A 27,315-nucleotide genomic window follows, 5' to 3' on the forward strand; every position below is an offset into this window, starting at 1 on the left:
ATTTAGGACTTGTGAAGCACTTTCCAGAACTCAAGGCCAGACACAGAGAGAGCACTCCAAGTTCACTGTTTTGTTATTATTGGCACCACTGGCATTACCATTATTATTACCACTTGGGTTAGCGAGAACCAATTCAGCGTCTCCCAGAGAAGTCGGGCTGCCACGTAACACTTGGCAATGTTTCAAAGCTACTCTGCACCCACAGTGGCAGAGAGTTGGAATTCCTCCAATTTGGAGAAAGGATGTTTTGGTTTTGATTTTTGGATGTGTTGGTGGTTGTCTTGCTATTTACCTAATAATCGCTGTCAGTTCAGCCTTCTCATTACCAGTTTAGTTTGTTTTGGGTTGTTTAGTCAAACTGCATGTATAATCATGCATATTTGCCTCAATTCTGTGCGTGCGTGGCCTGCAATTTCCCACTAATTAGACTTTTTAAAGACACATATGCAGTTATCGCCTCAAATTTGCATCATCTGTTCCCCGATTGCCAGAGCAGATGTAGAGAGTGCCCACCCACCCCCACTTCAGGAAATAATTTGCTTTTTATCACTGAGCTCTTTTTCCACTGGAAAGTAGAAACTAGAGGGGGTTGCAGATGGCTGGGGTTCTTGTCCGACTGAAGCGAGAGCCATCAAAACAGTGCAGACCAGAGGTGCTGGGCCTGAGGCACAGGAAGAGTCACACTAAGAGGGAACAGACCTCGAGATATGTGAAACAGAGCAGCAAACTGACCAAGCAAACCCTCCCCCAGCTCGAGCCCCCAACCCCAAAGGATCTAGACAGGCTCCAGTTCCCCAAGAATCAAGCATCCAGGCCCTACTCCTCTCAAATGGCTTTATTTCCCCAGTGTGGGGAGGTGTGAGTGGGGTCTATGGTCCCTGCGCCCCCAGGGCCCTGCAGCCTTCTCCCGCCCAGCAGGCTGTGGCAGGGCTTTCAGAGGGGCAGCGCCTGGGCTCCAGAGGCTGATCTTGCCAGCGTGGGGCTGGTTCCGGGAGGAGCCGGCCTGCCGTGGGAGGCACGGATGACACTCCCTGCAGTGGTCCCGACAGCAGCCCAGGTGGTGGTCCATGGGCACGGGGCCCCACCTCAAGGGAAAGGCCGCGAGGTGCAGGAGTCGAGGACCAGCTAGGCCTTACTCCGGGAGCAAAAGCTCCCTACGAGGGCTACTCCTTGAAGTCCGCCAGCAGGACTCAGTCTAGGGGGAAGAGAGAAAAGAGAACAGGTGGTGAGCACAGAGAGGAAAACAGAAAAAATGGGAGACTGGCAAAAAGAAGGAAAAAAACAAAAGAGACAGAGAGAGTGAAACAGGGACAAAGGAAGGGCAGCAAAAGAGAAAACACTCAGAGATACGGGAGCAGAGACCCGAAAAGTAGGTAGTGACAGAGGCCAGAGATCCACAGGTAGATGCTCCACACTGACCTTTGGGCACAGGCGGGGACGGGGGTGGCGGCCCCCCCGGGGGAAGCAACGCAGAGCGGCTCAGGGCCTCGGCCACCCAGCCCAGGACACGGCTACAGTACTGGACCTGGGAATCAGGGAGGACATCAGGACACCAAGTGCAACCCCACTGCCCCCACCTCAGCCACACTCCCTCAGACCGGCCCAGGGTTCTCACCTCCTGTTCCAGCCCTTTTAGCCGCTGCTCGTATTCGCAGATCTGTCTCAGCTTCTTCAACGCTGTGTCCACCCTGGGGACACAAGGCTTCAGGCAGGTGCCAGCCTCCCTCCAGCCCCGCCCCAGAGCTCCGCCTTCCTCTATAGCATCCCAGGACCCCGCCTCTAGCTCTGCTCTCTGAAGCCACAGCTCCCTTCGCTCAACTCAACTCAGGGGGTCCACCCACGAGGCCGGAAGCCTCCCCCCCTCACTTTTGCGACGTGCGCTTCAGACGCTCAGAGTCGCTCTCCCGCTTGTCCCGCGCGCGCGCCAGCAGGAAATTCTCCTTCTGCACCGATTCCCACGTCAACAGCCTCCGCTCAGCTTCCTTCGAGAGGAGGAGCCCTGGAGGGAGGGGTCAGGACCGAGTCAAGGGGCCCACCCATGATCGGACCTCTCCCTCTCCACCCAGCCACCCAACTCCAAACCCTCCGAGCGCTCTCCCAAGGCAACGCCCCCGTGCGGTTCCAGGCCACGCCCCCAGTGCGCCAGCCACGCCCCCTGTCAGTCTAAGCCCCGCCCACTAGTGCTTCTAGGCATCCCCCCGACCCTGGCTACGCTCTTCTTTCTCTCTAGGTCCTGTCCCCGGTGTGTCACTCTTTGGGGCCAAGCCCGGCTCTCACGCTCGAAGACTGGGGAGGATGGCAAATGGGCGCGGCGCTTGCAGAATCGCCGGAGGAGGAGGCGCACGTGCGAGATGATGATGAGGGGTGGGGCCAACGCAGGCCGAGAGTGAAATTCCCGGATGAGGCTGTAACGCTGCGCCTTCCAGTAGAGGTCGCTGTTGCCCTGTACTTTGCCAAAGGTGTGGCTGTGGAAAACAGAGGCCAAGGGTCACCTGAGGTCAAGGCCCAGTCAGGAGTAGGGGATCAAGGTTAGATGTCGGGCAATATCTGTTTGAAGTCCAAGGCAGCAGGCAGATGTTGGGGTCAATAAAGTCAGAGGATATTACATAAGGTGGATCAAGAGGGCCAAGGGTCAGCTGTCAGGGGTCAGGTTGCGGATGCTGTCATGAATTAGGATAGAGGTTTGAGTCAGGTTCAGAAGTCAGCCTGGACACAAATAACTAAAATCAGAAATGAAAATGGGGACATTGCTATCAATCTTAATAAAAAGGATTATAATAGAATATCAACAAATGTATGCCAAGTTAGATAACCTAGATGAAATGGACAAATTCCTAGAAACACACAAATTACCTAAACTGACTCAAGAAGAAATAGAAAATCTCAAAAGACCTATAAAAAGTAAAAAGATTAAATCACTAATCAAAAGTGTTCCAACAAAAAAAACCCTTCAATGGTGAATTCTATCAAACATTTAAAAAGAATTAACATCAATCCTTCTCAAATTACTCCAAAAAATTAAAGAGGAGAGAACACTTCCAGGCTTATTCCATGAGGCCAGTATGTATCAGCCAGACAAAGATATCGCAAGAAAAGAAAATTACAGACCAATATCCTTTACAAATATACATGCAAAAATTCTCAACAAAATACTAACAAACCTAATTCAGAAGCATATTAAAAGAATTATACAACATGATCAAATGGGATTTATCCCAGGAATGCAAGCGTGGTTCAACATACAAAAATTAATCAATATAATACACCACTTTACTAGAACAAGGGAAAAAAACATGATCATCTCAATTGACACAACACAGAAAGGTATTTAACAAAATCCAATACCCTTTCATGATTAAAAAGGGAAACTCAGAAAAGTAGGAATAGAAAAGAAACTTCCTCAGCATGACAAAGAGTACTTACCAAAAAAATTAATTAATAAATTAATAAAATAAAAATAAATTAATAAAAATAATTAACAATACTTAAAATAATTATTAATTACATATAATTAAAAATAATAATAAATTAATAAAAATAAAAAACAAAATTAATAAAATAAACCTTATCTGAATTGGAGTCAGAAGGCCTGCAGGGGGAGCTCTCATGCCCTATCACACATCATCAATTATACCAAACAGGAAGAGACGGAGCTTGCATCTTGGACGCGAAGTAAAGCTACTACTGAAGGAAGATTTCTCTCCCCACCTGGCAACAGCCCAGCCAATGAGAAACACCACAGCTCAGCCAATGAGAAATGCCACAGCTCAGCCAATGAGAAACACCTCAGCCCAGCCAATGAGAAATGCCACAGCTCAGCCAATGAGAAACACCACAGCCCAGCCAATGAGAAACACTGCAGCTCAGCCAATGAGAAACACTGCAACTCAGCCAATGAGAAACACCACAGCCCAGCCAATGAGAAACGCTGCAGCTCAGCCAATGAGAAACACTGCAATTCAGCCAATGAGAAACACCACAGCCCAGCCAATGAGAAATACCACAGTTCAGCCAATGAGAAACGCCACAGCTCAGCCAATGAGAAGCCGTTGCCACCCTGAACTGTTCCTTTCCCCCGATGGACTTTCCTTTAGCACAGCCCCTCCCTACTCCTGCTTTTGGTCTATAAAGGCAGCTCCCCTTCGTTGTTTGCTGCATTTGCCTATGGTTTGCCATAGCATGCACATGCCAAGTTGCAATTCTTTTGGCTATTCCCAAATAAACTCATTTTGAGGCTTTTCAAGTCAACACATCACACTCAATGAAGAAAGATGGAAACCTTTTCCCCAAGATTAGAAACAAGATAACGATCCCCACTTTCACCACTGCTATTCATCATCGTACTGGAAGTTCTAGCCAGAGCGCTTAAACAGGAAATAAAAGGCATCCAAATTGGAAAGGAAGAAGTAAAACTCTCTATTCACAGATGACACAATCCTATATATAGAAAATCCCAGAGAATCACAAGAAATCTACCAAAGCTAATAAATGAACTCAGCAAAGTTGCAGGGTAAAAGATCAACAAACAAAAATCAATTGTGTTTCTATATACCTTCAATGAACAATCCAGAAAGGAAGTTAAGAAAGCAATTCCATTTATAATAGAACTTAAAAGAATAAAGCACCTATAGGAATAAATTTAACCAAGAAGGTGAAAGACTTATACACTAAAAATCACAATCCAATTTTTCCAATGCTGAAAGAAAGTTAAAGGACATCTAAATAAATGGAAAGACAGCCTGTGTTTATGAATATGAAGATTTAATATTGTTAAGATATCAATACCACCCAAAGCAATCTACAGATTCAATGCAATTCCTATCAAAATTTCAACAGCCTTGTTTGTAGAAATGGAAAAGCTGATCCTCAGATTCATAGGGAATTGCAAGAGGCCCTGAACAGGCAAAACAATCTTGAAAAAGATCAAAGCCTGAGGACCCACCCTTCCCAATTTCAAAATTTGCTACACAATCAAAAAAGTGTGGTACTGGCATAAGGATAGACATATCAACCAATGGAATAGAATTGAGAGTCCAGAAATAAACCCATACATCTATGAGTGTTATGGCTTGAATTATGCCCCCTCAAAAAAGATATGTTGAAATCCTAACCCCAGGACCTCAGAATCTGACCTTATTTGGAAACAGGGTCTTTACAAAGGTGATCAAGTTAAAATGAGGTCATTAGGGTTGGTCCCTAATTCAATATGACTGCTGTCCTTATAAAAAGGGGAAATTTGGATGAAGACATGTGCACAGGGAAAACACCACCTGAAGATGAAGGCAGAGATTGCAATGATGCATCTGCAGACCAAAATTGCCAGGAAACTTTCAGAAGCTGGGTGAGAGGCATGGAACAGATTCTCCCTCATAGCCCTCAGAAGGAACCAACCCTGTCCATATCTTGATTTTGAATTTCTAGCTTCAGAACCATGAGACAATAAATTTCTGTAGTTTAAAGCTACCTACTGTTTGGTACTTTGTTAGTGGAGCCCTAGGAAACTAATACAATGGCCAGATTTTTAACAAGGGTGCCCAGTCCATTCAGTGGGGGAAAAACAGGTTCCTCAACATATAGACCTGGAATAACTGGATTTCTGCATGCAAAAAGAATGAAGTGGGACCCCTACCTCATGCCATATGCAAAAATAAAGTCAAAATGGACCAACAACCTGAATTCAAGAACTAAAACCATAAAATATAGGAGTAAATCTTCATGACCTTGGACTTGATGATGGGTCTTTAGATATGACACCAAAAGTACTAGCAAAAAAACAAAAAATAGATAAATTGGACTTTATCAAAATTTAAAACTTTTGTGCATCAAAATATATCATTAAGAAAAGAAAAAGACGGGGCTGGCCTGGTGGCACAGTGGTTAAGTGCACACGTTCCGCTTTGGCGGCCTGGGGTTCACTGGTGCGGATCCCAGGTGCGGACATGGCACCGCTTGGCAAGCCATGCTGTGGTAGGCGTCCCACGTATAAAGTAGAGGAAGATAGGCACGCATGTTAGCTCAGGGCCAGCCTTCCTCAAGCAAAAAGAGGAGGATTGGCAGTAGTTAGCTCAGGGATAATCTTCCTCAAAAAAAAAAAAAAAAAGAAAAGAAAAGAAAAAGACAACTAACAGAATGGGAGAAAATATTTGCAAATTATATATCTGATAGGAGTTTAATATCCAGAATACATAAAGAAGTGCTACAACTCAACAACAAAAAGACAAACAACCTAACTAAAAAATGGGCAAAGGACTTGAATAGACATTTCTCCAAAGATGTACAAATGGGCAATAAGCACATGAAAAGATGCTCAACATCATTAGTCATTAGGGAAACGCAAATCAAAACAACAATGAAATGCCAGTTCATACCCACTCAGATGGCTATAATTTTTTTAAAAGGGAAATAACAACTGTTGGCAAGGACGTGGAGAAATTGGAACCCTCATGGATTGCTAGTGGGAATGTAAAATGATGCAGCTGTTGTAGAAAACAGTTTGGTGGTTCCTCAAAACGCTAAACATAGAATTACCATATGACCCAGCATTCTATTTTAGAAAGATACCCAAAAGAAATAAAAACAGAGACTCAAACAGACCCATGGACACCAATATTCATTGGAGCATTGTTCACAATAGCCAAAAGATGGAAACCACCCAAGTTTCCATCAACATATGAATGGATAAACAAAATGTCTTAGATCAATACAATGAAATATTATTCAGCTGTAAAAAGGAATGGAGAGCTGATAGATGCTACAATATGGATGAACATCAAAAACATTATGCTGAGTGAAATAAACCAGACACAAAAGGACAAATATTGCATGATTCTATTTATATGAAACATCTAGGAAAGACAAATTCATAGAGACACAATGTAGATTACAGGTTACCAGCGACTAGAGGGAGGGAAAAATGGGGCACTACTGCCTGCTTAATGAGTACACACTTTCTGTTTGGAGTAATGACAACGTTTTGGAAATAGCGGTGATTATATTATCGATGTAATTAATATCACTGAATTCTACACTTTAAAATGGCAAATTTTATGTTATATCTATTTTGGCACAATAAAAAATTGTTTTAAATATTCAACCTGGGCTCAGGGAGAGGATTAGAATCCAAAGTCCAGGTCAGGAGCAGAGTCTGGCTGGGTTTGGGGACAAGCCATAGTTAGGTCTGAGTCAGAGTTCAGGGACTAAAGATAGAATTGATTAGGCTGGGGTCAAGGGTCAAGCTGGGATCAAGAGTCATGCTGGGGTCAAGGGCCATGCTGAGTGAGGTCAGATCAGAGAGCAGTTGGGCCTCACCTGAACATGGCGATGAGCAAATTGACCAGCAGGATGTTGGCCACGAGCAGGAAGACGATGAGGAGAAGCACTACCAGCCAGTTGGCATAAACCCTGACGCAGGAGCCCGCCTGGGGTCCCGGCGGGTGCGCCCAGAATCCCTCCTCCGAGGAGCAGTTGACGTGGTTCATGAGAGCCACTGTGAAGGGAGAGAGAGATGGGGCCAGAGACAGAGACCTAAGGAAGACAGACATTCAGAAGGGTGTGGGGGAGCAGAGACCCAGAGACAGGGAGGCTGAATACCAGAAAAAGAAGGAGTCAGAAACCCAGAGAGAGAAAGATAGAGACTTTGAGAGAGGAGTATAGAGATCCGGAGACGGGGGAAGAGAGGGGAGACTCAGAGGGAGAGTGGCAGTCCCTCTCATCCCTCCTCACCGTCCATGTCCTCTTGGGGGATCTGCCCGAAGATCTGGAGGTAGGGCCGGTAGAAGACGCGGCGCAGGATGCCCGGGAGGTCATGATCCTTGGGCCTAAGGAGCCCCTCTGTGGCCACCCCATAGGCAACCAGCCACACGCAGAGGAAGAAGAGGAAGAAGAAGACATCCTTCATCTGCAGGAAAGAAAGATGTGATCAAACCTGGCCCCCACCCTCCTACCCTGGCTCCTCCGTTCCCGAGATTTGCCCAGCCTTTCCCTACCCTGGCCCCGCCCCCAGGCCTCTGGCCACGCCCTTCTCTCCCCTGGCCACACCTTTCCCTTCCCTGGCCACACCCTTCCCCCTCCTGGCCCCACCCCTCCTCTCTGGCCACGCCCCTCCCTCCCCTGGCCCCACCCTTCTCTCCTAGGGCCACGCCCTTCCCACTCCTGGCCCCGCCCCCTCAGGGCCCCGCCCCCTCACCATCTTGTTCACAATGACGATCTTGGGCCCCAGCTGTTTGTTGACCGTGAAGATGTGCAGCAGCCGCAGCGTGAAGACCATGTAGTCGAGGCAGAGGACAGTGCGGCCCAGGTCATACAGGCCTGGGGTCAGCCTAGGGTGTGGGGAGACGCGCAGGGGTCACTCAAGGGTCACAGGGCACAAAGGAAACCTTCCCAACACCAGGCTTCAGGGGAGGCTGCGGCCTCTCCCCGGCCAGAATCAGGAGCCTCGGAGTTCCCCGGGTTTCCTCAGATTTCCCAGCCGAGCTGGGCCTCCCAGGGCGCAGGCACCCATTAAACAGTCGCTGCACGAACGGAGGGCTGAGCAAAAAGCTGGGAGGTCCCTGGAACAATCGAGCTTGAAAAACTGCTGGAATATTTGTCCAACCCATAAAAGGCAAAATATAGAGTTCCAGCAAATGAATAAGCAGAAGACAAACGACCTGACAGGGAAGCGGATAAAGAATAACGCACAATTCACAGAGGAAAGTCAAAAGGCCGATAACATCAGCAATCCTTACGGGGAAATTGAAACTTATATCCCTATTTTGCATCATCATGTACTTAACCTTTGGATGGATTAAAAACCTAGAGTAAAAGGCAAAAATATTAAAATCTTTAGAAGAAAATGTAGAATTTCTTCAAGAGCTTGAGATAGGATAAGATGTCATATACGAAAAAAAGCCTTATAGGTAAGACATGAAATCACAAAGGAAAAGAGTGAATAATTCGACTACTTTGAAATACAAAACTTCTGTGCATCAAAAAATAACGTAAAGATGATGGACTGAGACAAGCGAAAATTTCTGCCAAAAATGCATAGCCTCAATTTGCGGGAACATCAGACAAACCCAAATCAAGGCAAATTCTACAAAATAACTGGCCTGGCCTGTTCAACAGTGTTATGGTCATAAAAGTAAGAGAAAGGGGGAAAAAAAGACATAATTATGTGAAAAGCAGAAAAAAAGTCAGAGAAGGACTGAAGAACTGTGTGGATTAGAGAAGATTAAGGAGACATGAGAACTAAAGGCAACTTGGGAACCTGGCCCAGAAAAAGGACATCAGTGGGATAATTGGTGAAATTTGAATAAGATTTCCTGGATTTGATCATGTAAGATGTTAACACTTGGGGGACCTCAGTCAAATGTGTATGGGAATTCTTTGTGCTTTCTTTTTTAAATATTTTAACTTTTTTTTTCTGGGAAAGATTTGTCCTAAACTAACATCTGTTGCCAATCTTCCTCTCTTTTTTTCTTTTTTTTTCCCCCTCTCCAAAGCCCCAGCACACAGTTGTGTATTCCAGTTGTAAGTCCTTCTAGTTCCTCCATGTGAGCCCCCACCACAGCACGGCTACTGACAGATGAGTGCTGTGGTTCTGTGCCCGGGAACCGAACCCGGGTCACTGAAGCAGAGCATGCTGAACTTCAACCACTGGGCCATCAGGGCTGGCTCTCTTTAAACTGTTTTTTGCAACAAGCTTATAAGTTTCAGGTTATTTAAAACTGAAAAGTAAAAGAATAAAAGAATGTTTAAGATAACATACAAAAGTGAAAAGACAAGCAGCAGACTGTGAGAAGATATTTAGAACAAAATCACCAAGGATTACGATTTTGAAATTAGGGAGAGCACTTACCAGTTTATATATATATATATATGCAAGAGATCAATGAACACAATAAAATAAAATTTAAAAACTGGGGCAAAGGATGTGAAAAGACAGTTGACTTAAGTACAAGTGGTCATAGGCATGAAAGATGCCCAACTTAACCAGCAGTCAGGGATGCATAAATTAAAACAAGGCGAGGTCATTTTGACCCATCCAATTGCCAAAAACGGTAACGGTTAAACAGACAGCTACAAAACTTTAGATTGAAAACATCAGGTATTTTCAGGCATGTCCTCAAGGGGGCACTCTCTTACCCTGATGGTGGGCCTGTAAACGGATGAAGCTATTTTAACAAGGAAATGGATTCACGTCAAGAATGTATGTACCCTTTGACCCACAAGGTTTACATCCGGGAGGTAAACTTTTATTACTCTGAAATAAGTCAAGAATATCTGTACCCTTTGACCTACAAAGTTTAATCCGGGATGTAAACTTTTATTACTTTGGAATAATAAAAAATTAGAAACAATCGAAATGTCAATCCGGAAGGGATTGGCAAATAAAATGAGTCATCCATTCAGTTCTGGAGATCATTGGAAATTTCGCCCGTGTAAGCCAAGATCTTTGGATTTTTTTTTCCCACGCAATAATTATTTCCTCACTAGAAAATACAGAGTTTGACAAAATATCTAAAATCTCACTGGTATTCCTGAGCATGGTAGCACACGGCCTTGGTCCTTTCATCTCAAAAGATACTTCACACAAAATATGAAGATAAACAGAAGCAAAGATTTCTGCAAAACTCTCATCTTGCTGTTTGAATAAATTACTCATCCCAAATTACCGTGTGGCATTTCTAACAGTACAGAGGAGCACGCCTCTCCCTGTGTCCACTGAGAAAATGGGGTGTCATTGCTGTCAAACCATCCAGCTTATGAAAGGGGATGCCAAGGCCCTTCGTCCCTTGTAAACAGTTACTAGGTTGTGTCCACAGAGCTCTTTGTCTGCCCTCCTCAAAACGAGTGGCATCCTCACTGATAGGACGTTATAAAAAAGAAACTTTATGAGCAGAATATTGGACCCAGAGCAGCTAATATCTGATTACAACTTCACGTTATTTTGAGTAGAAAATGAAAGAGACCTTGTGGAGAAACTTTTGGCCTGATTTCTCTCTCTTGAAATTCACAATTTTTGTCTCACTGCCTTATGAAAAGAATTCATTCACTCATTAAACTCTGGCAAGGAGGAGCCTGTCTCGTCTGATCTTTAGCCAACCATAGCTAAAACCCGTTCTTCTGGATTCTGATGTGGCATTTTCAAAGAATAAGGTATATTTGCAAATATTGATGTGTAAAGAATGTCAGGACATACTGTAGACAAAAAGAAAAAGTTGCAGAAGAAAACAGAAAATATAATGTCATTTGTGTATGAAAGAAGTATGTGTAACTGTCCATGTAAATGCATAGAAAAAGAACAGGCAGGATGTACACCAAACTGTTGATGGAGGTAACTGCTGAGAAAGGGAGGACGCTTGAAATGATCAAGGAAAATCACTGGTTTCTGTTTTATGTCTTTCTTCATTTGTTTAATCTCGTTCGGTGAGGACATATTTCTGCATTTCTTTGATGACAGACTGTATTTCAAAGATATTTTAAGTTGCTGGGAGATGAGATAGATGTGGCTTGAAGAGTTTACAATCTTGTGTGAGGAGAAAGACAGCACAAGCCATACACAGAGCACTATTTGGGGGTGATCTCAGGACATCAGGGGAACACGAAGGAAGGACCCAGAGTTAGGCAGGATAAAGGAAGTTTGCAGAGACAGAGACAGCAAAGCTGAGGCCTAAAGGAAGTGCAGAAGTCGGCTTGGCCAAGGAGGGGAGGACAGAGTGTTTCAGGAAGGGGAACAGCATGTGCCAAGACCCAAAGACAAAACCATTTATTCCCAAGGATGTTCTGACTTGCCCTTTGCCCTCTCTCTGGGCACCACACAGTTTGATCTGGAAACTACGGAAGAAATGAACTAACATTACACAGCCCAGTCTGGGCAAGAGAAAATATCTGAGGGTAATTCCTCGCAATTTGTTTTTTACAAGTTAGCTAAGAAATAAGCAGAAACAGTCACAGTTTTTATGGACTAAAAAGCTGACAGAACATTCAAACTTCTCTGATGAGATCTGAACCTATTACTTTTGACCCAGGAAAACTGGCCATGCAAGAAATAAAAGCCACAAAGCAAAATTCACAAACACAGACCCCGGATTTTGGCAAAATTCAATACAGACAAAAACACGAACGATGAACCAAATATGTGTCATAACCCTTAACCCAATAATAACTAACCAAATCGAAATAATTTCAGAAACAGAAGATGAAAATAATTGAAGCTAGTTTAACTGCCCTGCATATAAAAGGGATCAAGGAAGTTTCACTAGAAAATACTTCATGGATAAGAATTCATCAGGAAAATTCTGATGACAATTATATAATTTTTCAGATTGGAAATATCTAGGATCAAGGTCAAAGCCCTTTGTCCCTGTGAGGAAGGAAATGCAAGTAGCTCTTAGAGAGGCTGGAGTGTAGACAAAGGAAAGAGAAAGAAAAGGGGAGACAGCCCTGCAGAGACAGGCGGCCTGCACCCAGCGGGGCCTCCAGTGCCAGGGCCAGGGGCGCAGGCTCTGTCCAGGGGTCCTGGGGAGCCACAGGAAGCAGACAGGGACAGGTCAGCTCTGGGTCTAGGAAGACCCTCGTGGGGCCCTCTGGGGGATGGACTGGAGGGAAGAGACTGGAGTCCAGGAGGGAGAGGCGGCCATGGAGATGGAGATGGGGATGGAACAGAGAGTCGGGGGCATGAGGACAGGGCCTGGGACTGCCAGCCTGTGGAGGAAGAGGAGGCAGGACGTGAGGGTGGCACCCAGCATCTGGCCTGGTGTCTGGGGGAAGATACTGAGCTCACCGGGGACAGTGATGCAGTTGCAGGGCCAGGTTTGGGGGCTCAGAGAAACATCTGGTAATCTCCAAATCTAGAATCAATGGCAGCAGAAGCAGTGGAGTTCTCATTTTAATCCTATGCCCCCTAAAGCCAGATATTCATATGTGATCAAACTGCTTCTAGACCATCTTTATGCAGTACTTTTGATCAAGAAGGGATTTTTCTTTCTTTCTTTCTTTCTTTTTTTTGGTGAGGAAGATTCACCCTGAGCTAACATCTGTCGCCAATCTTCCTCTTTTTTTTTTTTTTTTTTTTGCTTGAGGAAGATTGGCCCTGAGCCATCATTGGTGCCAAACTTCCTCTATTTTGTATGTGAGATGCCTCCACAGCATGGCTGATGAGTGGAATAGGTTCTGGCTGGGGATCCAAACACCCAAAGCCGAGCTGCCGAAGCAGAGCACACAGAACTTTAACCGCTCGGCCACGGGGCCGGCCACAGCCAAGATGAAGGTCACAGGGCCACTCACCGGCAGCCCACGCCCAGGAGGAAGCAGGTGAGGGCCAGCAGGTCGATCTTGTTCCAGGTGTCCAGGAGGTAGAGCTCCAGGCGCCAGCGCAGCGGGGCGTGGCGGGAGTCCGGCCTGGAGCCCCCGGTGGCCAGGCTGGCCCAGCCGCTGCCCAGGCCCTGCCGCAGCTCCTCGCACAGCAGGGTGAAGACCCAGAAGTAGAGCAGGAGCTCCAGCAGCCCGGGCGGCTCGGGCCGGAACTCGATGAGCAGCACGCGCGCGAAGAGCAGCAGGAAGAGGAGGTAGCTGACCACGTTGCCCACGAAGGCCGTCACCGGCGCCCCCCAGAACTGGGGCCACCGGCGCAGGCGTGGGGGGCACCCCCTGCAGCAGCCCCTGCGGCCGGGCTGCATCAACACCTCGGGCGTCTTCTCGGGGGGCTCTGCCAGCCTGGAGGAGAGGAGGAGACAAGGGATGAGGGCTCAGTCTGACCTCCGAACCTTGACCATTAGCAAGACCCCTAACCCTTCACCTCTGACCTCTTCCGTCTTCACCACTTCTGGCCCTGCCTGTCCTGAAATGAAGTCTGATGTCCACCACCTCCTTGACTTTTGACTCCTGTAGCTAACCTTTGACCTCTGAAATCTCCTAGCATCAACACTGCTGGCCTGCCACCTCGGACTTCCTCCACCCTTCTGGCCTCTCACCCCTGGGATGACCTCTGCCTCTTGTTTGCCTTTTGACTCCAAGTCCCTCTTCTTTCACCTTCACCATCTCTGACTCTGTGTCTGACCTTAGACCATCTACCTGACCTCTGGCCCTGAAATATGACCTGACTCCTCACTTTTATGACCTCGGCTCCCCAGGTTTGACAACTCAGTCCCTGAATATTAACCTCTGACCACAGATTCTGATATCAGCTTATCCAGCCCAGTTTTCTCATATGACTCTTCCTTCCCCATGTCTGATCTCTGACCACACAGTCCTAGCTGGCTTCTGAATCCTGACCTTCTTGGTCCACTCATATCGCTGACCCTTCTCACCTGAGTTCTGATCCTGTATCCCAATTTCATCCTGACTCTTAATTCTGACCTCAAATAAGAAAGGCTAAAATGAGTCATACTAATAATAATAAATTCAAAAAGCTAACAGGAAAACCAAACTGGCTTGAAGAAGTGTCCTCTCTTTATAAACCAAGCAGAAAGACAATAACCCAAAAGTGGAAACAACCCAAACGGCCATCAATTGATGAATGGATAAATCAAAAGTGGTCTATCCAGACAATGGAATATTATTCAGGAATGAAAAGGAATGAAGCACTGATCCATGCTACATCGTGGATAAATCTTGAAAACATGATGCTAAGTGAACAAAGCCAATGGTAAAAGACCACACAGGGCGTGCCTCCACTTATATAAAACGTCCAGAATAGGCAAACGCACAGCACAGACAGAAACTAGACGGGTGGTTGCCCTGAGGCTCAGGGGGAAGTGGGGGGAGGGGAGTGACTGTTAATGGGTACAAAGTTTCTCGTTGCAGTGATGAAAATGTTTTCAAATTGTGGTGATAACTTTACAACTCTGTGAATATACTCTGTGAAAAACCATTGAATGGTACACCTTAAATGGCCAAGCTAAATAGTCTGTGAATTATATCTCAATTAAACTGTTCTAAAGAAAATAAGTGGAAAGAACAGTACGGTAAAAGCTAAAGGAAGTGAGAAGTATTGGGGAAAAGGGGTCAGATGCAGAGAGAGCAGCTCCCTAATGACAAGGAGTACAGTCCTGGGGTTTCCCATTTCACCCTCCGCAGGGTCCTGACGGCAAGAACGTGGCAGGTCAGAACGCTTCCCAACGTCTGCCATCTTGACTCACCGGCAGCCGGGCCACACGCAGATCCCTGGGCCCAACCGCAAGCTTCCCGGGGACAGGAGCCAGGGATCTGTCCTTTTACAAAGATCTCCCTGGAGATCTTGCTCCCTGGAGATCACTGGCTCTCCACAGTGGCTAAGAGCACAGATTCAGGCACAAGAGGATCTGGGTTCAAATCCCACCTCTGTCACCAAGCACATGATCTGAGGAGAGTAACTTAATGCCTCAGTTATTTCATCTGTAAAATGGGGATAATAATACACCTTACGGCATAGGGCTGTTCAGAGAATTAAATGAACTTATCTTCAAAAGGATTTAGCACGATGGCTGCCCACTGTAAGTATTCTGTGACAGCAGCCATTGTCATCGTCATCATCCTCATCACATGGTGCAAAAGTTGGGAAATCACTAGGCAAGGGCACCATTATTGATCCTGACACTGGGGCCTTCTAGCCAACCTTTTGCAGTGGTCCAAATTTTTTTTTTCCTAGTTTTCTCTTCTATCTTGACAAATATTTTGCATTCTTTGTGCATTGTCTCAGAAAAAAAAAAAAATAATATATATATATATATACACACACATTTAAATTTGACATTTCATGAGGTATGTAGTGGGTTTTACAGACTATTGGCAGTCTGGTTATCAGAAACATTTCTTCTTCTGGGATATTGGAGGGTGTGGTCCATCCTTTCCCCATTTATATGGCTAAAGTAGAGATGGAGGATGCAAAGATGGGTATAAATGTGGGCCTCTTCCTATTTCTCTCTTACTATAGATTAAGACCCTTATATCTACACACACACACACACACACACACGCCATTCAACAAAATAAATAATAAATGTATTAATAATAGCAGTAGTAATGATAATCCCCATTAACTGAGCACTGACCACGTGCCAAGCACTACGCTATGCATTTTCTCCACATTATCTCCATGAATCCTCGCTCCCACTCCATCAGGCATCACGATACCCTGTATGACAATGCACCAGATATTTTGGTTCTCTCCCAATGGGAGAATTAGGAGCTGAGGAATCCCCATACGACTTGCTTTACCAATGAAATATGGGCAAGAGTGACACCCGTCACTTCCCTTTAAGAGCCAGTAGCTGGTTCACCACGTCTCCTTTCCCTCTGCCATGAGACCAGCAACATCTCAGCTCGGAGGTGCCTGCTCATCCCAAAGTGGAGACCACATGGAGCAGAGCCACGGTCCACCCGCGACTGGAGTGAGAGGGAGAGCTAAAGCTTCGCTGCTGCCAGCCACGGAGAGTCTGGGATGTCTTGTCATCGCAGCATTACCCACCCCAGCCTGACTAGCACAGGGACAACCTTCCATGTGCCTTCTCTTTACAGAAGAGAAAGCTGAGGCTCAGGGGTGAAGCCACCGCCCAAGTCGAAGTCAGGATCTGAACTCAGGTCTGCTCGACTCAGAGCCACGTCCCTCAGCTCCTCCACGCTGCAGGATCATCAGAAGATGGATACATATTTTATTTCATTTGTTTAGGCCTGATTTTGAAAAGACCTTCATGGGCACCAAAGAACAAAGGCCCTGGAGTCAGGAAAAAAAAGTAGGCCAAAGATCCTTCCAAATGAACCAAATCCATGCAATTCCACTTGCGACATGGAACAGAAGTACCTGTAGCATGAAGCAAGTTGATTTCCACTGAGGAACTCCTTGGTGGCAGAACCAAGCCTGGAGCATGGCATTTGGGAAACTTCCTCGGTAGCTTCAGTGGCTTCAAGAAACCACCATCTCCTGAAGCCCCACGTCTCCCCTCTGGCCTTGCTCCCAGTGCCCCATGCTCCTGAAGCCGCCCAGGGTGCCCCAGCTCACAGGGTGCTGGTGTCTCACTCACCCGGCAGGCCCTTCCCCATTGATGTCTGTATCCATGTCAAACATCAGGTCCTTCTGTGCGGACTCCTCCTCTGACTTCCTGGACGGAAGCACAGAGGGAGAAATGGGGGCAGGCGAGAGTGGGAGAGGAATCCTCCAGAAAGACCCCAAATTCTTCACCCAGCAACATGGCAGGGAGATGGCGAGGTGCCTCCCCAGAGTCACCCCAAAGGGACCTTCCCCCAGAGCCATGGCCAGAGGGCAGAGGAACGGCCCCTAGCGATACCACAGAGAGCCCCCCAAAATCTCAGCTCCCAGAACACGCCCCCAGTTTGAGAAGGCAAAGAGAATGAACAAGAGGCGGGGCACCGGACAGACCAAGTAGAAAGGCAGCCAGAAGTGAGCAGGCAGGAGACACTGAGCGCCCCCTCCTGCCCATCTAACCCCGAGGGACTGACCTGAAGGTGATGAGGTCGGTGTAGATGAGTGGGGGGCAAAAGAAGGCAAGAACCAGGGCCCAGATGGGCGTGGTGCTGTCCATCTCCCCCCACCACTTCTGTGTCAGCAGAGACTGTGGGGTGTGGGGAGAATCAGCAGTCTGAATCTACTCGCAGCCCCCTCCTGAAGACCCCAGGCAAGGACTGGGCCACAGCTCTAAGGCCCAGAGCAAGTGCTCAATGCCAGGACCATAACTGTGGGAGGTGGGGGAAGGCGAGGGCCACCTGTCCCAGGTTTTAGCTAAGAGAGGCAGACAGCTAACATTTATTAACCCAATATGGCAGATGCTGGGCTAAGCACTTCAATTAACCCCCACCACACCCCCAGGAGGACAGGTACCAGTACTTTCTCCCTGCTCACAGATGGGGCACAGGGAGGTTCAGGAAGGGGCGCAAGCTGGAAGCCATGAGTTCAACCACTCTTCAAAGCAAAGCACTCTGGGTAATTCTTTGAAATCCCCACCAAATCATTCCAACAGGTGAGGATGGGACTTCCCGTCAGGTAGGCAGAATGTCCTGTCCTGAGGGTGGGACTCTCTGAGCCCCTGTCAAATTTAGATTAAGGAGACTGAGAAAGTTTTCAAAATGTCAGGATTGGCAGGATGGGAGGGACTGTGGGGGCAGGCAGGGCTTCCCGAAGGACAGGATTTCCTATAGGAAGGGTGGGATTTCCTGAAGCAGAGTTTGTCTTTGTCCAGAACAATAGGTAATTGTCCGGTGACGTCACTCTAGTTGAAACTTAGGAGTGGGGACCTCGTAAGGAAGTGGGAAGGACTTCCTAGTAAAGTCACCAGGAATTCCTGTTATCCGGACTAGAACTTTTAGGAGGGTGGGCTTTGCTGGGGGAAGGCTGGCTTTCCTGTGGCAGAGGGAGGAGCTTCTTAGGGGAAGAGCAGCCTTTCTGGGAGAGGCCTGAGACTTTCTAGAGGAGCGGTGGTCTCCAGGGGGAGGGGCTGGTCAAGACGACAGACTGCCCGCAATGGCAGGGGCTTATCCTCCACGCTTCCCAGAGTCCAGTTGGGAACTGTCTGGGATGTTGGGGTTTCAGATGCTCACCTGTATCCCGTCCTGGGCAAAGAAGGCACGGGCGTCAGCCTGCATGGCAAGCTGGAAGCAGGTGGCATCCCCCCAGAGCGGGCAGCGCCGGAGGAGCAGCCGGGAGGCCCGTTCCTCGCTGCTGTGGTAGCACTCGCCAAAGAGGTCTGGGGGCAGGGGGAAAGGGGTGGGAAGACAGTATGAGGGGAGAAATAAGGGCATGGAAGGGTGGGGAGCAAGGTCCCGAGAGGGGGAGTGGGGAGATGGACTTCATGCAGCACTGTCCGTGCCCCCAGCACCCATGCCCCACGCACCGACACCCAGCCCCTCAAACTTGGCCGCCAGTTCCTTCCTCCGTGCCGCCTCCTGGGCCTCGGTCTCGAGGCGTGCCAGCACTCGCAGCAACAAACAGGCCCCAAGAGCTGAGGCCACAGCGTTGGAGCCCTGGAGAAACAGAGACGGGTCACGGATAGGGTCAGGGTGTGGAATGAGCTTCCTACAGGGATGAAGGAGGGTGGAAGCCTGTGATGGAGGGAGAGACGGAGCCGGATGTCAGAAATTAACCAGGGACACCAGAGGCCAAGGATAAAGCAATGTTTGCAGATGGATCTGGAAGAAACTGGACATCAGGTGAAAATGACAGACGTCAGGCGGTTCAGAGACCGGAACTGGGCTGGAGTGACATTAACGTCAGAGGTCACAGGTCAAAAGGCAACTGGCGATGTCACCTATCATGGCAGAGCAGAGAACTTCAAAACTTCGTCCGTCCACAAAAGCAACAAATAAGCTGGCAAAAGCTGTCAGAATCAACTTTTTGAGAATTCTGGAATCTAATAGAAAACTTACAACAAACAAGAGAATGCTTAATGAAGAAAGAAAATGCTAAATTTCAGAAAAAGAGCACTGTGACATTTTAACTAACCTGCCCCCCAGCTCAGTGGCGGCCTTGAAGGCAACGGCCTGCGTTCCTGGCGCAGGCTGTTGCTACCAGAGGGGGCGATTCAGATCTTACTCTTAAATAATTGTGGTTGGGCCTATGACCTAGCTGGTGGCTCCTTGAAGGAACAGCTGAAGGGCTTGCCTTTGTTTCACTGGTCTTGGAGCTTCCCAGAGCAGAAGCGGCTTCCCAGGTGGTCTTTGAAAGCATTTCAAGACAAATATATTAGCCTCAGCTGCCTGAGGCAAAGAATAACAGTCAAGGCAAGCAACGGATACACTGAACGGCTTGGGAGGGAGGCGGCTGGGCAGAGAGGTACTTTGGAGAATAATGGGTTTGAAAAGCTCCTACGTGTATCAAGGAATCTAGAAGATTACACGCATGACCGAGACTGGAGGCATGCTCACAAAAGACGAGAGAAAATCCGAAGCTTTCACCTCTGGCTGACCTGGAGGCTCAGCAAAAGCAGGAAGGGAAGGCTAAGGCAGAACTGTAAACAGGCTGACAGCTCCGACACGGACCCCAGCTCCAAGCTGCCAGAGTTTTGTCTGTCCCCCCCGCCCCCCGCCCCGGGCATTCAAGGCAGTCTCTGTCAAGTCACTAACTGAATGCTTAACTAACAGGAGGACTTGAGACCAAGGGTCAGACAGCCACTAATGATTATTCTTAAACGTCATATAGGTAAACACACATCACTCCCACTAGGTTCCTTGTAGATAAGATCTCTGAAGCTTCGGTCATCTTGGTAACAGACTTCAGTGGCCACACCTGACAAAGAATACAAACTTTACGAAAACAGCTTATAAAAGTCACTAAACAAACAAACAACCCACAAAAAGCAGGAAAAAAGAAATTAATAGAAACTATTCTCAGGGCCGGCCCTGTGGCCGAGTGGTTAAGTTCTCACGCTCCGCTTCGGCAGCCCAGGGTTTCACCGGTTCGGATCCTGGGCGCGGACATGGCACCACTCATCAAGTCATGCTGACGCGCCATCCCACATGCCACAGCTAAAGGGACCCACAACTAAGAATATACAACTATGTACCATGGGGCTTTGGGGAGAAAAAAGAAAAAAAAAAAAAGATTAACACGTATAATATAATGATTTACGCCTGAAATTTATATAATGTTATAAACCAATGTTACCTCAATTAAAAAATAAATTAAAAAAAGACTAACATGTAGGCTTAAATAATTATAATATATACAATAATTATAAAACTATAAAACTCTTATAAGTAAACATAGGGATAAAATTTTATGACCCTGGATTTGGCAATGGTTACTTAGATATGAGACCAAAAGCACAAGTGACCAAAGAAAAATTAGACAAATTGGACTTCATCCAAATTTAAAACTTTTGTGGCCGGCCCGGTGGTGCAGCAGTTAAGTTCACACGTTCCACTTCGGCGGCCTGGGGTTCACCGGGGTGGATCCCGGGTGTGGACATGGCACTGCTTGGCAAGCCATGCTGTGGCAGGCGTCCCACATATAAAGTAGAGGAAGATGGGCACAGATGTTAGCTCATGGCCAGTCTTCCTCAGCAAAGAAGAGGAGGATTGGCGGTGGATGTTAGCTCAGGGCTAATCTTCCTCAAAAAAAAAAAATCTAAAACTTTTGTGCATCAGAAAACACTACCAACAGAGCGAAAAGACAACCCACAGAAAGGGAGAACATATTTGCAATTCGTATATCTGATAAGGGATTCATATCCAGAACATATAAAGAACTCATAATTCAACAACAAAAAAGACAAACAAGTCAATTAAAAAATAGGCAAAGAACTTGAATAGAGATTTCTCCAAAGATATATAAATGGCCAATAAGCCTGTGAAAAGATGCTCAACATCACTCATCATTAAGGAAATGTAAACCAAAACCACAGTTGCCACAGCGTGCCACTTCACACCCATTAGGATGGCAATTATCAAAAGTAAAAAAAAAACCCACAGAAAATAACAAGCGTTGATGAAGATGGGGAAAAACTGGAACCCTTGTGCATTGCCGGTAGAAATGTACGACGGCACAGCCACTGTGGAAAATAGTATGGTGGTTCCTCACAAAACTAACCCTAGAATTACCATAAGATCCAGCAATTCCACTCCTGGATACGTACTCAAAACAACTGAGAGCAGGGACTCAAACAGGTATCTGTATGCCAGTGTTCATAGCGGTGTTATTCACAGTAGCCAAAAAGTCAAAACAACCCATGTGCCCGTCAACACATGAACGGATAAACAAAACGCAGTATATCCACACCGTAAAATATTACTCAACCCTAAAAAAGGAAGGATGCTCTGACACATGCTACAACATGGACGAACCTTGAAAATATAATACTAAGTGAAATAAGCCAGACACAAAAGGACAAATATTGTATGATCCCATCTCTATGAGGTACCTGGAGGAGGCAAATTCACGGAGATAGAAAGTGGAATGGTGTTGCCAGCGGCTGGTGGGAACGGGGAGTTATTGTCTGATGGGTACCGAGTTTCAGTTTGCCATGATGAAAGGTTCTAGAGATGGATGATGACGATGGTTGCACAACAATGTGAATGTACTTAACGCCAGTGAATTACATACTTAAAAATGGTTAAAATGGTAAATTTTATATTATCTGTATTTTACCACAATAAAAAAAAAAACAGAAAATAACAAGTGTTGTTGAGGACGTGGACAAAATGGAACCCCCATACACTGCTGGTGAGAACGTCAAGCGGCGCAGCCACTGTGGAAAACAGTCTGGCTGCTCGTCAAAAAGTTAAATGTAGAGTTACCACATGACGCAGGAATCCCATTCGGAGCTGTTTATCCAGAAGAACTGAAAACAGGTATTCAAACAAACACTTGGACACAAATATTCACAGAAGCACTAGTCACGATAGCCGAAAAGCAGAAACAACTCAAGTGTCCATCAGTGGATGAATGGATGAAAAAATGTGGTCTATGCACACAACAGAACGTTCAGCAACAAAACAGAATGAAGGACGCACAGAGGCGACCACGTGGATGAATGACGGAAACACACGCTAAGTGAAAGAAGTCAGATGCAGAAGACCACATATTACATGATTCTATTTATATAAAATATCCAGAACAGGTAAATCCAGGGAGACAGAGGGCTGAGGGGTGGTTGCCAGGGGCTGGAGGGAAGAGGGAATGGGGACTGGCCCCTTCATGGGTACCAGGCTCCCTTTGGGGCTGATGAAAATGTTCTGGAACTAAATGTTCTGGTGGCTGCACAACACTGTGAGTGTATCAAAGGCTGCTGAACTGTACAGTTTTAAATGGTTTAAATGGTGAATTTTATCTCGATGAAAAAAAGGTCTATATTTAACCCATGACCTGACGGGCTGAAAACAACCCAAGGCTGAAGAAGTCCTGTCAAGATATTTCTATGGCATATGGGGGCCGGCCCTGTGGCCCAGTGGTTAAGGTTGCACGCTCTGCTTCGGCAGCCCAGGGTTTCACCACTTCGAATCCTGGGCGCGGACACGGCACCGCTCACCGGGCCATGCTGAGGCGGCGTCCCACATGCCACAACTAGAAGGACCCCCAACTAAGAAGAAATACACAACTATGTACCAGAGGGCTTTGGGAGAAAAAAGGAAAAAAATAAAATCTAAAAAAAAGAAGATATTTCTATGGCATAAAAATAGGCTCTAGCTTAGATCCTATTCAAACCCCAAGACTCTTCTTTTCTTTTTCTTTTTTTAAAATTTTTCAAACTTCTCCAAGGTCTCAACACCTCCATCTCATCTGCTTCTGTCCAGGCCCTCATCTCGGCTGCCTGGAGGAGCCCAGCTTTACCTTGTTGCGTAGCATCCTTGCCTCTAGTTTTGTTCCCATCTAGGTTGCAACTACAGCGATGTACAGCAAGTGTAACTATGTTTAAATGACGTCCCGTCAGCCACAGGGTGACGCCTGACTTCCTCACGCAGGCAACCCTTTTGAACGAAATGAGATCAATTCACATGGATGAACAAGAAAAAACGCCCAAGAGACATCGCCAACAGAAAAGGCAAGTTACAACAAAAGCATGATTTGGGCGGGGAAAAAAAGAAGCAGAAGTTGGAGTCGTTTCAGGAATGGAGGATGGGGGTGGGGGTCGGGGTGACGTCAGAAGTCAGGGAGTCGGAGAGCCGGGGCATTGGAGTGGCGCAGAAATAAAGGACAGAGACGTAGGAGAGGGTAGAACCAGAGAGCAAGGCAGCACTCACCATCTCCCAGAAGTACACGGCCATCTGAGCCCTGTTCAGGAGCAGTGCCCAGAGGAGCAGGTCGTTCCACGGGGCCTGCCCGACGACAGGGCTCAGCCTGCGCTCCGGGGTGACCAAGTCCGAAAGCAGGCCACTCTGCAGGGAGGGGGAGGCGTGGTCAGGATGGGCCCCGCCCCCGACCCTGCCTGGCCCCGCCCCCAACCACCAGCCCCACCTCCGCACTCTGGCCACGCCCCCGACTGACATAGCCACGCCCCCAGGCCCTTCCGCGCTTCCCCACCCCAGCCTCGCACGGTTCTTACGCTTTCGCTCTCCCCGTAGCCACAGCCCGGGTGGGGATCCCCGGCGTCCCCGACGTGGTACTTCGGCGCCCACGTCTCCCCCAGCAGCATCCGAAGCACCTGCCCCACGTTAGGGGGTTGGGGCTCCCCAGAGGGTTTAGGGGCTGAGGTTTTGGTGCTCCCGCCGTGGGAGTGGGACGCTTGGTCCAGAAGGCTGCGGATGAGCGAGCTGGAGGGCGCCGCACTGTAGAGCTGAGCCAGGCGCGTCGGAGTCAGGAAGCGGCCCAGGCTAAGGCCATGGGAGATGAGCAAGCGCACGAACTCCGGCTGGTCATTCAGGAGGGCGTCCATGAGGGAGGCCTCCAGGTGGAAGGACTGGCAGGGATGGGATGAAAGTGGGAAGAGATGAGCAGAGGCAGACAGAAGTCCAGCTGAGGTCAGAGGTTAAGGACAAGAGATGAGGAAACAGAGCTGTAAGTGACGATCGATGCATGGATGGATGGAGGGATGGGGAGACAGGGAACAAGATGGGGACAGATGGACAATCAGAGATGGATGGACAATTAAGAGAAAGCTGGACAGGCCATAATGGAAGGCACGGCTAAATGTCAGGGAAGAAGGAGAGTTCATCCCCCGTGTCAGGATCCCCAACCTCCTGGCCCCGACCTCTCACCCGCCATTGGATGTCACCCCGGAAGAGTTCACTCTGGGCAATGTCCACGCGGTTCCAAGCCACAGCCAAACGCAACTCATCCAGGTAAGCTGAGGCCTCAGAGCTCCCACAGGCTGAAAGGGTGAGAGGAAGAGGGGGCAAGAAGTCAGGGGGAGCGTGGCAACAGCTGATGGAGGTCTGTTTTGCTTCTATTTCGGATACCTTACATTTTTTTTTTTTTTTTGAGGAAGATTAGCCCTGAGCTAACATCTGCCGCCAATCCTCCTCTTTTTGCTGAGGAAGACTGGCCCTGAGCTAACATCCGTGCCCATCTTCCTCTACTATATATGTGGGATGCCTACCACAGCATTGCTTGCCAAGCGGTGCCATGTCCACACCCGGGATCCGAACTGGCAGACCTCGGGCTGCCGAAGCGAATGTGCAAACTTCACCGCTGCGCCACCAGGCCGGCCCCCGGATGCCTGACATTTAAATGCCATATCAAGGGGGTATTGTTGGGCAGAGTCTGGGGTTTTTAAGAAGTCAGGCTATTACAAGTAAAAGGTCATTTGACTCAGGAGCAGAGGGCAGACCGGTGGTTTAGAGCCCCCGAGAAGAAGGAAAAGGAATCATTTATTCATTTAACATTTGTTGAGGTCGGTTACGGACCAGGCAGTGGGAGGGATGGAGATACAGTCCCTGCCCTGAAGGAGCTCATCCTGGGGAAATATGTCCCAGAACCCCATAACTAGAGTGACTGGTGCCCTCAGAGGCGAACACAGGATGTGATTAGGGCCCAGGGGAGGTGACGATCACAGAGGTAGGGAGTGACCCAAAGGAGCCTCCTGGAAGATGGGCGTTGAAGTGGGGCTGTTGAAAGAGTGGTAGGAATGGGAGGTGTGCATCCAAAGTGAGGAAAAACCCTTCAAGGCAGCAAGAGCAGCCTGAGCCAAGGCCCACGTGCGGGAAAGTAGGATATGATGGCAAGTGTGAGTCACTCTGATTTCTTGAAACTTGGGGGCACTTGTGCGAAGAAAGAGTTGACAGCAGCAGAAAATGAGGTTGGAAAAGATCCAAACATTAGAGGGATTCCAGAAGACTCTGGAGGTTGTTAAAAAGAGAAAAGGATTGAGCCAGCCCTGACGGCTGATGGCTTAGTGGTTAAAGTCCGGCATGCTCCACTTCAGCAGCCCAGGTTCGGTTCCCGGGCGTGGAACCACACCGCTCATCTGTCAGTAGCCGTGCTGTGGCAGCATCTCACATGGAAGAACCGGAAGGACCTACAACCAGAATAGATGACTATGTACTGGGGCTTTGGGGAGGGAGAAGAAAAAACAGCAAGGAAGAACAAGAGACCTCTAAAACTTTGATCCGACAATTGATTGGATCCAAACGTGTGCAGTCAACAAGGGCCTGAAGAGTCTGAAGTATCCACGCAGTGGATCCCAGGAGAAGTGAAGCGAAGTCCAGACTCTGCTGGGTCTCAGAGCCCTTGTGCTGTGGAGAGAGTTTTTCCTTCTGTCTCCACTTGCTCCACATCTAGCTCCAGAGCTCAGGAGGGACTTTCATCTCATTTTGGTTGTTCCAAAAATTGGTGTTGCAAAACTAGGTAATCTACTGGAGCAGAGAGGAGCGATGGGCTCTGAGGCAGGCAGGCCTGGGTTCCAATCCCAGCTCCACCAAGACCAACTGAATGACTTCAGGCAAGCCACTGAACCTTGGGAGCCTCAGTTTCCTCATCTATAAAATGGGAATGATAGGGGTGGGCCTGGTGGCATAGTGGTTAGGTTCGCATCCTCCACTCCAGTGGCCTGGTGTTCTCTGGTTCGGATCCTGGGCACAGACCTACACACAGCTCATCAAGCCATGGTGCGGTGGCATCCCACATACAAAGTAGAGGAAGACTGGCACAGATGTTAGCTCAGGGACCATCTTCCTCACACACAGACACAAAAGATGGGAATGATAATGGTGCCCACTTTGTAGCATTGTTATCAATAAGAACTGTAGGAAGAAGTTCCAAACTGGGAGGAATTTGTAGCTTGATGAGCGTAACCTCTGAGGCTAATAGTTAAGAAACAAGAGGCCCAGAGAGGGGTGGTAATATGCCTCGGCTCACACAATCTTATATTTCTTCCTTCCTTCTTTTTTTTTTGAGGAAGATTAGCCCTGAGCTAACATCCGTGCCCATCTTCCTCTACTTTATATGTGGGACGCCTGCCACAGCATGGCTTGATAAGCAGCACGTAGGTCTGCACCCGGGATCCGAACCCATGAACTCCGGCCACTGAAGCAGAGCGTGTGAACTTAACCACTGCACTACCGGACCGGCCCTAAGCTTATATTTCTTTTCAAAACCCAGAAGCAAATTCAGAGTGGGATTTCTGTGAATCTCCCCTACTTTCTTCAGTTTCAAGAAAAGGGAAAAAAATGACTTATAACATCTTGCTTTATATTCTGCCTTGACACATCATTTATCACCCTGACCTCCCCCAGGTCCTTCTTGCTCACCACGTCCCACAGTGAGCTCAGCATCCTTCCCTAAAACCAATCTTTCCCCATCTCAGGGGCGGGCCCTTTGTCCACCCAATGAGGCAGACCCCCAGGTGCTGCCATTGTCCCTTCCAGCCCCCCTTACTGTCCCCATGGCCCAGCTCCGGCCCCAGCTTCATCCCGTTCCCCCACCATGACAGCAATCTCTTCCTTTTCATCATGGTCTCTCTTCTCCTCTCT

General features: G+C 47.8%; 1 protein-coding gene across 3 annotated transcripts in view; it reads right to left on the bottom strand.

Annotated features, from left to right (window-relative positions):
* Window positions 1-820: 820 nt before the first annotated feature.
* TRPM4 (transient receptor potential cation channel subfamily M member 4) overlaps window positions 821-27,315 on the bottom strand; it is a 40,163-nt gene continuing 13,668 nt past the window's right edge. For all 3 annotated transcript variants that reach the window (XM_046682764.1, XM_046682765.1, XM_046682766.1), the window contains 16 exons: window positions 24,604-24,716; window positions 23,952-24,305; window positions 23,650-23,784; window positions 18,807-18,936; window positions 18,514-18,659; window positions 17,419-17,531; window positions 16,983-17,060; window positions 13,270-13,698; window positions 8,186-8,318; window positions 7,723-7,897; window positions 7,309-7,486; window positions 2,278-2,465; window positions 1,867-1,999; window positions 1,616-1,688; window positions 1,420-1,525; window positions 821-1,195 (listed from right to left, as the gene is read on the bottom strand). In XM_046682764.1, coding sequence (XP_046538720.1) covers window positions 1,191-1,195; window positions 1,420-1,525; window positions 1,616-1,688; window positions 1,867-1,999; window positions 2,278-2,465; window positions 7,309-7,486; window positions 7,723-7,897; window positions 8,186-8,318; window positions 13,270-13,698; window positions 16,983-17,060; window positions 17,419-17,531; window positions 18,514-18,659; window positions 18,807-18,936; window positions 23,650-23,784; window positions 23,952-24,305; window positions 24,604-24,716 — 2,489 coding nt within the window. In that variant the 3' untranslated portion in view covers window positions 821-1,190. The remainder of the gene's footprint in view (window positions 1,196-1,419; window positions 1,526-1,615; window positions 1,689-1,866; window positions 2,000-2,277; window positions 2,466-7,308; window positions 7,487-7,722; window positions 7,898-8,185; window positions 8,319-13,269; window positions 13,699-16,982; window positions 17,061-17,418; window positions 17,532-18,513; window positions 18,660-18,806; window positions 18,937-23,649; window positions 23,785-23,951; window positions 24,306-24,603; window positions 24,717-27,315) is intronic.

This window comes from Equus quagga, chromosome 13 (genome assembly GCF_021613505.1).
Source record: "Equus quagga isolate Etosha38 chromosome 13, UCLA_HA_Equagga_1.0, whole genome shotgun sequence".
NCBI classification, from domain to species: domain Eukaryota; kingdom Metazoa; phylum Chordata; class Mammalia; order Perissodactyla; family Equidae; genus Equus; species Equus quagga.